At 44.2% G+C, this 14,139-nt stretch overlaps 1 protein-coding gene across 1 annotated transcript in view; it reads left to right on the forward strand.

Annotated features, from left to right (window-relative positions):
- Positions 1-14,139, forward strand: part of AMOTL1 (angiomotin like 1) — a 199,079-nt gene that overhangs the window by 22,274 nt on the left and 162,666 nt on the right. The window contains exon 2 of the mRNA XM_045163007.1: positions 9,210-9,344. Within this exon, the coding sequence (XP_045018942.1) occupies positions 9,260-9,344 (85 nt within the window). The 5' untranslated portion in view covers positions 9,210-9,259. The remainder of the gene's footprint in view (positions 1-9,209; positions 9,345-14,139) is intronic.

Consider the following 14,139-nt stretch of genomic DNA (forward strand, 5'->3'; position numbering starts at 1 on the left):
CCCAGATGTATACTCTGATGTGTTTGGTTTATTTGAAGTTAAAATCAAACCTAAAGGAAATCAATCCTGAATATTCATTGGAAGGACTGACACTGGAGCTCCAGTACTTTGACCACCTGATGCAAAGAGCTGACCCACTGGAAAAGATTCTGATGCTGGGAAAGATTGAGGACAGGAGGAGAAGGGGGCAACAGAGGATGAGATGGTTGGATGGCATCACCAACTCAATGGACATAAGTTTGAACAACCTCCAGGAGATAGTGAAGGACAGTGAAGCCTGGTGTGCTGCAGTCCATGGGGTCACAAGGAGTCAGACACAACTTAGCAACTGAACAACACCATAAGGAAAATATCTGTCAAAGTTTAGAAATTGAAACTCATTAGAGTCAAACCCTTGGGGCAGCCCAAGAGGAGAGTGCCCTCTATTTTACTGTGGTCCACAAGGGTGCCTATGATTGAGCTTTCTGATAGCTAATACCAGGCTAGACATTGTGCAATGGGCTGAGGGTTTGTGTTCCCTCAAAATCCATATGTTGAAGTCCTGACACCCACTGTGGTGGTCTTAGGAGGTGGGGCCTTTGGAAAGGAATTAGGTCATAAGGGTGGAGGCTTCGTGAATGGAATTAGTGCCCTTAGGAGAGGATCCCCCTCCCCAGAGAACTCTCTAGCTCTCCTTCTGCCATGTGAGAATGCAATGAGAATCAGTATTCTATAATGGAAGAGAGTTCCTCCAGAACCTGACCATGCTAATAACCTAATCCCAGACTTCTAGTCTCAAGAACTGTAAGCAATACATTTCTGTTGTTTATAAGCCATCCAGTTTGTGGTACTTGGTTATAGCATCCCATCTTGACAAAGACACCTAGCTCTCCTAGGTAATGGAGATCTTAGCTAGAAATTCCTAGTTGAGAAGGAAGATCCCATCACATGACCTCTTCCCTCTTGTGCTTCAATTTAGTTGTTTGGTTTGTTTTCTGGATGTAATCAGACAGATTTATACTCCCTATTCAAAACCAAGATGGAACATTCCTTCTGATTCCTACTCACTGAAGAATAAGGTCCAGATCTGCAAAGCTTGGAGGGCATTAGGACTGGGGTAAAATCTTAATATTCCAGGAAGAGTATCTCATCTTCAAGAAACCTCTGAAGAAGAGGATGAGGGGCAGGAGGTCCCAGAATGGCTCAGCAGCACTGAGGACTTTTGGTGACTATCAATATTTTGTTGAAAATTTTAAAATGGATTTCTTGACAGAAGAGTTCACAAATACAATGGTCTGTCTGGGAGAAAATTAACTCCTTACTGGGTATTGAAGGGCAGGTTGCAAAGACATAAACTGGAGAGTCATGCATAACATAAGGGTTAGATTAAAGGTCCTCAGCTGCTGTCTAACTTCCTGATTCTATTATTTGCAGATCCTTGATTTATCTGTACATGACTCAAAGCTTGCACTTAGTAATATGCCCAGATGTTTGTCTCCCCCTCAAGGTTGAAAACTTCCTGAAGGAAAGGCAAGATTTATCCTTTTCTATCCCAAGCACTTAGCACAGTGACTAGTATATAGGAGACATCAAGTAAATATTTATCAAATGAATGAACAAGTTTATTTTATATACTGATATCTCTAGCTAGACACACACACACACACACACACACACACACACACACACATATACCTTGATTTATAGTGTAAGTTATCAGCAAGTGGAGGGTGTTCAAATTCTTTAGAACCCATGGCTGCTTGAATGCCTGAATGATGGAATATGCCATACAAATCTCCAAACATGGCACTTCTAATTATTTCATCCCTTCTCTACAAAATGGAGCTCTTTTATGCTAGCTAAGGCAGAATCAAAGTAGGGACAGGGTTTTTATGAATTTGTATTTCTAGATTAAACCCCCCACCACTAGAAAAGACCCTGGAGGTATTGGTTAGAGGTCTAGGTGTGACTTGGCTGCATTCAGTGGGCAGGAGTCTCCTGTGGATGATCAGAAGTGTAGTTTCATCCAGTCTTGGGAAGGGAAGCAGGTGGGTGTACAATGGGCAGAGGCATGCCGGGTGGAGGAGCAGGTATGCACACTGAAGTGGGAGCATAAGTGGGAGAATCTCAGCCAGTTAGACCAGATGAGAAGGTAAGAACAAAGCCAGGAAGCAGAGGCAGATAGGGTGTGATTTTTAGGTGGAGAAATTAGCAGAGAAGCAGAGGAGGTGGATGAGGTTGCAAAGACAATCCTTGCTAAAGGGACATGTTAAAATGAGGCATGCTTGTGCCAAACACCACCATTCAGTCATATATTCATTCATTCAACAAATAGTCAGTGCTTGTGAAACCCCTGTATCAATGCTACGGACACAAATAGAATCTCTGCCCTTATGTACATAAACTTGAACTAAACTCTACATACATATTAACAGATAATTACAGTGCAGTGTGATACACACTGTAATGAAGCAAGCACAGGGCAGTCTGGGAGACAAGGAATCAAATCCCAGATGAAATGTGAAGGACAAATTGCGAGGTGAGGAAGGAAGAGCACTCTTGCTTCAGCTCCACCAATGGCTGCATATCCAAAAAATCCAAGAAGGGAGCTAATTCAAGGATTGCAAATACTTTGCAATAGTTGGCCCTTATATGCCATGTTAAGTGGTCCAGACTTTCTCCTGGGAATAATGAATCATTAGAGTATTTTGATCAAGGAGGCACATGATCAAATCTGTGTTCTAAAAATATTACAGCAAAGTGTGGAGAAAGGGTTGGAGGAAAGAAAGACCAGGGATCCACTGAAGTCGCCACAGTGTCTCAGTAAGAGGGGATGGTGGCTGAACTAAGGCTGAGGCAATGAAAGCAGAGGGTAGCAATTGCATTCTTGAGATATTTAGATGTTAGACTGGACAAAGTTTGGTGACTGGATGGGAGATACAATCAACTAATCAAGGATGACCAGGGAATTCCCTGGTTGTCCAGTGATTAAGACTGGGTGCTTTCATTGCCAGAACCCAGGTTCGATCCCTGCTTGGGAATTAAGATCCCTCAGGCAGCTGGGGCGGTGGCTTGCTCTAGAGGCAGCTCCAAAAAGAATTCTGGTGGTTGGAGAACCTGAGCCCTAAACTCAAGTCCAAAGATCCATTTGGCTTCACACCCTCTCTTAGGGTAGATAGGTTGCCTTTGGGAGCTTAATAGGATATAGTATCTGACTAGGGTCCTTACCCACACTGGCCATTATCATTTATTCATTCATTCAATGCTTTTGAACTGTGGTGTTGGAAGACTCTTGAGAGTCCCTTGGACTGCAAGGAGATCAAATCAGTCAATCCTAAAGGAAATCAGTCTTGAATATTCATTGGAAGAACTGATGTTGAAGTTGAAACTCCAATACTTTGGCCACCTGATGTGAAGAACTGACTCATTTGAAAAGACCCTGATGCTGGGAAATATTGAAGGCAGGAGGAGAAGGGGACGGCAGAGGATTAGATGGTTGGATGGCATCACTGACTTAATGGTCATGACTTTGAGTAAACTCCAGGAGCTGCTTATGGACAGGCAAGCCTGTTGTGCGGTAGTCCATGGGGTAGTAAGACTTGGACAAGACTGAGTGACTGAACTGAACTGAATCATCCAATATTCATTAATATCAATATTATGCTCAAAGTACTCCAGTATTCCATAGATCCCAGCGTCCAACTCTGCTCAGTTCTTCTTTCTCTCTCCCCATTTTTTGCTATTTATTATTTTAATTTTTTCAGATTTATTGAGGTAGAATTGACAATATTGGAAGACATTTAAAGTGTACATCATGATGATTTGAGATATATATATATATATATATATACACACATATATATATATACTGCTGCTGCTGCTAAGTCGCTTCAGTCGTGTCCGACTGTGCGACCCCATAGTCGGAAGCCCACCAGGCTCCCCTGTCCTTGGGATTCTCCAGGCAAGAACACTGGAGTGGGTTGCCATATCCTTCTCCAATGCGTGAAAGTGAAAAGTGAAAGGGAAGTCGCTCAGTCGTGTCCGACTCTTCGCGACCCTATGGACTGCAGCCTACCAGGCTCCTCCATCCATGGGATTTTCCAGGCAAGAGTACTAGAGTGGGGTGCCATTGCCTTCTCCGATATATAGATATACACACACATTGTGAAATGATTCTCCCATCTAGTAAACACATCCATCATCTCACATATATTTATCTTATTTTTTCTCTCAGTGAGAACATTAAATTCAACTCTTTTAAAAAATTTCAATTATACAATAGTGTTATCAGTTATAGTCACGGTGTTATACAATTAGATCCTCAGAACTTGTTCATCTTATAATTGAAAGTTCTACCCTTTATACCAACCTTTTCCTATTTCCCCTGCCACCTTGCCCTTGGCAACTGTTTTTTCTACTCTCTGTTTCTATGAGCTCTTTTTTTTCCTTTAGATTTTACATGTACATGATACCATGCACTATTTGTCTTTCTCAGTCTGGCTTATTTCACCTAGCACAATGCCCTCCAGGTCCATCCATGTTGTTGCAAATGGCAATATTCCCTTCTTATGGCTGAATAATGTGTATGTGTGTATGTGTGTGCTAAGTCTCTTCAGTCATGTCCGACTTTGTGCAACCCTATGGACTTTCACCCGTCTGGCTCCTCTGTCCATGGGGATTCTCCAGGCAAGAATACTGGAGTGGGTTGTCATGCCCTCCTCCAGGGGATCTTCCTGACCCAGGAATTGAACCTGGGTCTCCTGCAATGCGGGCGGATTCTTTACCGCTGAGCCACCAGGGAAGCCTCAGCTGAATAATATTTCATTGTATCTATCTTCCACATCTATTCGTCCACTGACAAGACACGTAGGTTGTTTCCATATCTTGGCTATTGTGAATAATGCATCAGTGAATGTGGGAGTACAGATATCTCTTGGGAAAAAAAGAGCTTCTCGAAGTCAGAATTACGAGTGTAAGTTCCCGGTACTTTCCCACTCATGCCCTCTACTCCGCCCTATCGTATGTATTATTGTTTGAGCTGCCATGTGCTGTTTTACAGAAAACTTTCTTCACTTCTTATTCCTATGCTTGCATTAATTTTTTTTTTTTTTTTTTTGCCTTTTAGTTTCTTTTACATGGACTTGGTCCTTGATAGAATTTTGACTTGGCTACAGATTAAACATTTCATAGAAAACTCTGAATAAGTTGTCTTATATGGCCAGAAGCTAGGAAAATATCCACTAGCCTCCAGAGTTTTGTGAGCAACTCTGGGGCTTCCTGTGACTGATGTGATGGTGTTAGAATTTCAGGAACAGATGCGACTGATCAGTCTTCCTTGAAATACTTGTGTTTGATGCAATTTCGTTTCACATTTTGCGCTTGACTTTCCCAAGTTGAGGTGTGAAATTCAAGCATCAGAGAAACCAGCAGGGCTTTCAAGTTGAAGTTAATAAAACACTCAACATGAACCTATGCAGTTCAGATTAATAAAATAAAATGTATGAGTGTGAGAGCCTAACCTCCCTCATCCAGAAGATAGCACCTTACAATTCTCTTTTCTGGAGTCCAGTGGGTTTCTTCTCCCCCGCTCCTTGGTGGCTCAGATGGTAAAGAATCTGTCTGCAATGTGGGAGATCTAGGTTCAATCCCTGGGTTAGGAAGATCCCCTGGAGAAGGGAAGTGGGTGTCTAGGCCACTGGACCAAGAGAGATGAAAAATCTACTTTGAAAACCCTTCTCCAATGATTCAGTCAAGTTCCATTTTTATCAAACAAAGTTATTATAATCTCCAACTCACTTCTCAAGATTAATAAAATGATTTTGAATGAACAGTATATGATAAATACATGTTGCTTTTAAAGGATGTAATATTATTATTAATGTTATTTTACAATTGGTAAAGATATAAGACTTTGAGTATTTAGTTTATTTGATTAAATGATGATACCTGTAAAACTTGCAGTTTTAATGAAATTAAAAAGTACTTTCTCCTTGGAAAGAAAACTACAACAAAACCACATAGTGTATTAAAGCAGAAACATCAGTTGGCTGACAAAGGTCCATCTTCAAAGCTATGGTTTTTCTAGTGGTCATGTATGGATGTGAGAGCTGGACCATAAAGAAGGCCAAGTGCCAAAGAACTGATGCTTTCAAACAAGTGCTGGAGAAGACTCTTGAGAGTCCCTTGGACTACAAGGAGATCAAACCAGTCAATCCTAAAGGAAATCAGTCCTGAATATTCATTGGAAGGACTGAGTCTGAAGCTTAAGAGCCAATACTTAGCCACCTGATGTGAAGAGCCAACTGATTGGAAGAGACCCTGATGCTGGGACAGATTGAAGGCAAAAGGAGAAGGGGGTGACAGAAGATGAGATGGTTGGATGGCATCACCAACTCAGTGGACATGAGTTTGAGCAAACTCCGGGAGATAGTGAAGGACAGGGGAGCCTGCATGCTGCAGTCCATGGGATTGCAAAGAATTGGACATAACTTAGTGATTGAACAAGAAACTGGTATGATCATGGCCCAGAACTGAATTTCTGTTCCAAATATGTTTTTAGGTTTGCACAGAGCACCCATCTTGTTCCAAAGGCAGACTATCTCTAGTCTCATCAGCCACCTCTCACATGCTGAGGCTAAAGTTTCAAATTTGCTAGTGGACAAATAACACAGCTTTCTCAGCCTACTAACGTAATTGGATAGGTGACCTTTGTATGTAAAAGCATAGTATTATAGACTTCACAAACCTTTGACATCATCTAGTCCTAATTCCTTCATTTGAAGTTGAGGAAATTAAACCTCAAGAGTATAAATGGGTTTGCCCAAAGTCACCCAGTTAGTGCCAGCGTTAGCATTAAAATCTGAATCTGTTGACAAATCCAGTGTTGTCCCTATGGTATTATGCTATACCCATTCTGGTCTAGAATTCCCCTCTAAAATTTTCAGGTGCTTGGATTGAACACAAACCCCTAATGAGCCAGGGCCCAATTAAGTGCAGTACAATCTTTGGTGCCTCCTGGTATTCGACTAGAGATTTGTGGATGTTTGTTGCAACTCTCCAAGAGTACCACCCTTCTCTAGGCAGACAGCCAAAACCCATCACATCAGTCTGCCTTGTCCGCAGACAGACTGGCAGTGCAGGAACCTGCAGGGCAACTCTGAGCAGCATTCTTGAGACCAAAGGAAGCCAGCTGCTCTGATTGCAGCTGGTGATCACCAGGGCCCATCCTAATGAGGCTGACAGGGTTTCTGCCCTGGAGAATGTCCCACTGGCTGCATTCACAGATTAGGTCCATCAGTCACCTTCAATTATTCGGTCATGTTCTTTGGAGGACCTGCAATGCAGGGAATTATAAAGTCTCTTTGTAATGTAGGGAGAAGTTTGGCTGTGAGTTGTAACCTTCCCAGATACGGTTTACAGGAAGGGATTCCCAGGCTGGACTTCTTGGAGACAGCCAGTGAAGTGTCCTTTTTATGGAAACTAGAGCCCTCATGACACGGACCTTCTATCATGGTTTCCAAGAGAAAGCAGAAAATGCATCTTCGTGGTCCTTCTCAGCCCTGGGATTTTCTTTGAAAATAATATTTATTATGTATTTTTTCAGATTATAAAAGTAATGCATGTCTCTTATGGAAAATGCAGAAGATTACAAAGAAAATGAGAAGTACTCATATTTCCATTATGATGGGATTTACCTCCAAAGTTTAGTTCAGATTTTCCAGTCTGTTTTTTAGTCACATATAGAAGTATATACTTAGTTTTTTTAATGAAACTGTTATCTTACCCTGAAGTTCTAGGATTCTATAAAACATGCAGAACTAATTACAATAAGTCCCTTGCTCAAAGCCTTGAATGCCATAGTTGCTCCATAAACATGCTAACTGAATGAAAAGGGGAACCATGATTTTTTGACTCGATTAGACTTGTTGAAGATCTCACAGTCAGACTATGCCTGAATCTTTTAATTTTTATGTTTTATTGAAGTACAGGTGGCTCAGATGGTAAAGAATCTGGCAGCAATCCAGGAGACCTGGGTTCAATCTCTGGGTTGGGAAAATCCCCAGGAGAAGGGAATGGCAACCCACCCCAGTGTTCTTGCCTGGAAAATCCCATAGACAGAGGAGCCTGGCAAACTACAGTCCATGGGGTCACAAAAAGTCAGACATGACTGAGCAACTAACACACACACATGCACACACACACACACACATAGTTGATTTACAATGTTGTGTGAATTCTTGCTGTACTGCAAAGTGACTCAGTTACACACACACACACACATATATATATTCTTTTTTATATCATTTTCCACTGTGGCTTATCCCAGGTCACTGAATATAGTTCCCTGTGTTATGCTAATGCATAATGTTGTTTATCTGTTTTGTTCTATATGTAATAGTTTGCATCTACTAGCTCCACTCCTAGTCCATCCCCCAGGACCCTCCTTCCCTGTTGGCAGCTACAAGTCTGTTCTCTATGTCTGTTTCAGCTTCATACTACTACTAAGTCACTTCAGTCGTGTCCGACTCTGTGCGACCCCATAGACAGCAGCCCACCAGGCTCCCCCGTCCCTGGGACTCTCCAGGCAAGAACACTGGAGTGGGTTGCCATTTCCTTCACCAATGCATGAAAGTGAAAAAGTGAAAGTGAAGTCGCTCAGTCGTGTCCGACTCTTAGCGACCCCATGGACTGCAGCCTACCAGGCTCCTCCGTCCATGGGATTCTCCAGGCAACAGTACTGGAGTGGGGTGCCATTGCCTGTGTCATATTTTAGATTGCTCATATATGTGATATCATATAGCATTTGTCTTTCTCTTCCTGACATACTTCACTTAGTATGAGAATCTCTAGTTGCATCCCTGTTGCTGCAAATGGCATTTTTCATTCTCTTTTATGCTTGAGTAATATTCCATTGTATATATGTACCACTTCTTTATCAATTCATTTGTCGATGGACACTTAGGTTGCTTCCATGTCTTGGGTATTGTGAATAGAGCTGCTATGAACATAGGAGTGTGTATATCTTTTAGAATTAAGAGTTTTCTTCTGGATATATGCCCAGAAGTGGGATTGTCTTGGCTATTGTGAATGCCTGAATCTTGACAACAATCTTCACATGCTAAAGAAACAAAATAAACTAGAAATTGAGTGCTTCCCTTCAAGAACATGTTCCCGCCCCAGCAGAGTATCAGTAGTCAATTATCTCCATTTTTTCGTGCTCATTATTTCAGGAGATTCCGTTTGATGAGAGAGCTGCACATACAAGAGACTTGCGAGAAGCATGGACCTTAGTGAAAAATGGCCTTTGGAGGAAGGAACCTGGCTGTCTCACGCTGGAGTTCATCATTTTGCCAACACCAGAGGGGGTATGGCTGCTTTTGCTGTCCCAGATACACGCGGTTCTCTTCAACTCATGCACCCACTGGGTCAACCCAGCGGTACACACTACATGCCCAGTGCTATCTGCCTTTTCAAAACCAGCTGGGTGGAGAGGCGAAGGCATGGACTTTGGAGTCAGACAGACCCAGGTTCAGATACAGAATTTTCTCTTTATACGCCATGGGGCCTTAAGAAAATCTATTGTTTTCTCAGCCTTAACATGAGAGTAAGAATGCCTACTTGGAGGTTTGCAATGAGCACTATTAAGTAACGTAAGCTGTCACTGACTGAGCCCTTACCCTAGCTGAGTGGGAAGCCGGTCACATAGCTTTGAGCACCTAACATCCAGGCACTATTTTCTTGCCTGTCTCCCATCTCCTCCCCTCTCATCTCCTCTCCACAGCCCTGCAAAGATTAAGACTGGGGATAATGCAACCGGTATAACTGGCGTAGATTGGCTCACCTTCATTCTGTGTCCACATCCTAGCATCTGATTAATACAACTCACTGTTAAGTTCGGGATGTTGTTACTGTCCTGGCATGGAGCACACAGGTGTCAAAACCATACCCCTGACACAGGGAAGTGGTCCTCTGTCAGGTCCAAGGTCTGCCCCATTGCCCATCTAATGGGGATCCACTTTGGTAAGAGCTAATCTGTGGATGAGAAAACAGAGGCCACTGAAGTTAATGCATTCACAAGATGTTTTTAGAAATGGTATGCCTCTCATTTGCTGTTATATATTCATTCACTCAATTAATAATGAGCAGCTACTATGTGCCAAGCACTGGGAATATAAGAAAGAGATTAAGATAGACACAGAGATCACCAGACTACATTCCCTACTGTACCCCATCTCTAAAATGGGGTAACTTAGATAGCAATAAACACTTACTTAATTTTTGCACTGCATCAGGGTACATTTTTCCAACCAAGATGACTGCACACAATGGGAGTTTCCCCAGAGGCAAGCTTTAGGTTCTGAGAGAAGAAACTTGGATGCAGTCCAGACAAAAACCAATTACTGTTCACTCCTACGCCCTGTCACATTGCCACCTGAGCCACTTTTTAGAGGTTCTTAAGCCATGTCTCCTCACAGCCCAGGGCACAAAGTTGAACCTCCTCAGCTCCACACACAGCCTGCCTTTCCTGGTCTGACCTCTGCCTGCCTCTCTAGACTCATCTCCTGCAGCTCCTCACTAAACACGAAGCCCTTCCTCATCACCGTATCTACCTCCCCCTGGATCCTTGAGTGCCTCACTCCCTCACACACCTGTGAGCCTCTGTAAAGATTGTCATTAGTATGTGCCTTCTACCTGGCCAGGTCCTGCTCATCTCTGAAGCTCCAGCTTTAGTCATCTCTTCTGTGATCTCTTCACCCGTCCACCCCCATCCTAATCTGAATGAGCAGTCCATCTTCAGAGCTGCCACAGAGCTTGCAGCTTTCCATGCCACAGAGTTTCTACATTGTATTGTCACTGTCTGCATCCTAGATGACCTGAGAGCCTCTCAGGGGCAGACGTCTTGTTTTATTTGCCTTTGTATCCCTTTCACAAGCAGCCTGGCAAATATTTGATACGTATTTGGTGGCTGGCTGGCTGGGTGGCTTGATGAATGAATGGATGTATGAATGAATGATGGCTGAGACCAGGTCCTCTGCATATTTCTGTGGCCACTGAGAACGTCTTTTGACTGTGGCAGCCCAATGCATTGCACAACTGCTTCTGGAATCACTTCACCTTGCTTTGGGCACACCTAGAGCATTTTGCTCAGTGACCCCAGGCTTGTTCATCAAAGCTGGATGGCATAAGAGAGAATTAAGTAAGTATGGTTTGTCTGCATCATCCATCATAGAAGTTTAGAGCAGAAAGAAGCCTCAGGGGTCACTGTGACAACGGGGTGGCTAGAAATTCTACTGTGAGCAGTTCCAAGCATTACCACACATCTCCTTGAGTTCATCACATCATATATCTACAGTCTTTGGAGATACATCTGGCTTGTAGGAAGGGGAACCAGCCTGGTGTCTAGATCTGCCTGATGGAGAGGCACTGCTCTTGGGTAAGTGATGAGCATCTGGAGCTGATGGAAAGGCTTAGCTCAGATGGGCAGCAGATCCCTTGTTATCTGGCCCCAGTTCAGACAGTCGGTCTGTGATGTTGGAGGTGTCCAAGACAGACTTTGGCTGTGTTGTCCTTGTGGGTGAAGCACCCTCTCAAGGAAGCAGTATGATGAAATGTGAAAGTTCTTGTGAGCGGCTGGATTAGGGTGATTCTCAGGCTGGATTAAGCTGGGCTTCCCTGGTAGCTCAGTCGGTAAAGAATCTGCCTGCACTGCAGGAGACCCACGTTCTCTCCTTGGATTGGGAAGATCTCCTGGAGAAGGAAATGGCAATCCACTTAAGTACTCTTGCCTGGAAAGTCCTATGGATAGAGGAACCTGGTGGGCTACAGTCCATGGCATCTCAAGAGTTGGACATGACTTAGCAACTAAACCACCACCACCTCCAGAGGCCTAGGTCAGGGTTCAGGGAAAGGATGCAGGCCCTAAGAGGACTAGGCTGGGTGGCAAAATGGAAATATGGTGAAATATTGAAATGAGGTGAGGAAACTCACACTCAGAAACAAACAAACTTGCACAGTGGGAGACCCCTGTGCCAGACTTAAGTCAGAGCTAGATGAATTACAAAAAAAATATTTGTAATCCCTCATTAGATAGATACCTTACTCCAGATGTGACACTAGACCTTTCTTTAGTATAGATAAAGACCATCACTGTTCATTCTCACAACAACCTTATTCTCCTTTTATGAATGAAAAAAATTGAGCCTGAAGTTGCTGGGAAACTTGCTCAAGGTCACGGGCAATGTGGGGATTTGAACGGAGGTCTGCCTGACACTTAGCCATGCCAACTTATTGCCTGACGGTTCACCCTCCAAAACTAGCTACTCTGCCTTCTCAATTAAAGGCTCTGGGGGCCCAGTTACAGACTTTTTTTTTTTTTTTGCTGCTTATTTCGTTGTCACAGTAGAAAAGACAACTAGCTCTTAACAAGGCCAGAAAACCAACAGTGCTATCCCAATGTGTGGATTACCATCCAAGAGCCACCAATGGGCACCTCAGCTAATGCATTGCCAAGGCCTTGATCCACCTGCTTCGGACCATCTTCCCTTCACCCCTTACCCCGCGTCCCCCCTCTCCCAACACTGGCTGGTCCCAGCTGCTCCATCTCGGAGGCTCACTGTGCTAATGGGGTTTACATTTCTAGCGAGCTACCAGGGAAAGTCCTGAAAGTGTGCAAGCCTTGAGATCTTATTCTTGGCTTCACGGAGTCCTTTGATGAACCGTGTTATCTGCCAGGGAGGCTCAGTCATCCTGGTGAGTCATGGGCCTGGAGGCAAGGCCAGTTCCAGGCAACATCTGGGCCTCTCGGCTGCCATGAGGGTGGGTCAACCTCCTGGAAAGCTGGCTGGGAAGAGCCCAGGATGTCTGGGGGGGATACAGAATTTCTCCACGAAAGTCCCTCTGCCACTCCCAATGCCTACACTCTTAAAATCCCCTCAAGGGCCTGGGCCAAGGTTACGCAAATTTATTTTAAAGGCCTGGAACACATTTTCCAAATGAAATTAAATGCAGGGCCTGACACACAGAACAGAAGGGGGCCAGAGCCCTGGTTCTGACCACCGCCGCAGGCTCCTCTGATTCGCCAGCTGCCCCGTCAGACGTGGGGATTTGGCGCAGGAGGGGAGGTGTCCTCAGACCTTCACAGTGAATCCATAAAACACGTCTTCCTGTTATACGTGCGCTCACTCAGCTGTTTGGGAACCCTGTTGTCATTCACTCTTCCCAGGGGACCCACCTGCTTAAACTTATCATCAGGGAAGAGGCAGGAAGTGTGGGGAACATAACCTGGCAGCCAGAGCCAGGTGTGTCTAGAAATTTATTGGCGCTGTTTCCCCATTCTGGTTATAAAAACAGGAAGGGGTGGACTTCCCTCCTGCAGGAAGGAAGGACATTTTTCCAAGTGTAGTCTGGGTGCCAAGCACTGCTGTGGACATTATTTCATTTTGTTCACATCCTCACTCAAATCTCTTCAAGCAGTTACTATTACCCCCATTTTGCAGATGAGGAAACTGAGACTTGTGAAGACACAAATATGAAGTCCAGCTTGCACGGCAAACGACAGTAGAGCTCACAGTCACACTTAGGTCTTTGTTCTCCAGGGCTCTGCTCCATCCAGTTCACTTCCCCGTCAGTTTCAAGGGGGTAGCATCACATGTCTAGGAAGCTTGATCCTTTGAGTCTATTTCTTACCATAAAAAAAAAATTATTATTTGCTTACTTTTGCTGTATTGGATCTTTGTTGCTGTGTGCGGGCTTTCTGTAGCGGCAGTGGGCAGGGACTACTCTCCAGCAGCAGTCCGTGGTCTTCTCACTGCTGTGGCTTCTCTTGTTGCAGAGCACGGGCTCTAGGGCACGTGGGCTCAGTAGCTGTGGCCCACCAGCTCAGTCGCCCTGCAGCACGCGGCATCTTCCTGGATGAGGGATCAAACCAAATGATTAATTCCAATAAGCACTGCTCTGACTTAGACAACCTAAAGGCAGCACTCCACGAAATGTATCCAGGAAGATTCTGCATGCTTTCTCTAGTTTGAGTGAGTGGGGCTACTTTCTAATGGCAGGGTGAGGGCTTTTCACTGTGGTGGCTTGGGTACATGGGCTTGGCTGTCCTGCAGCATGTGGAATCTTCCCAGATCAGGGATCGAACTGTTGTCTCCTGCATTGGTA

This window comes from Bubalus bubalis, chromosome 16 (assembly GCF_019923935.1).
Source record: "Bubalus bubalis isolate 160015118507 breed Murrah chromosome 16, NDDB_SH_1, whole genome shotgun sequence".
Classification (NCBI taxonomy): domain Eukaryota; kingdom Metazoa; phylum Chordata; class Mammalia; order Artiodactyla; family Bovidae; genus Bubalus; species Bubalus bubalis.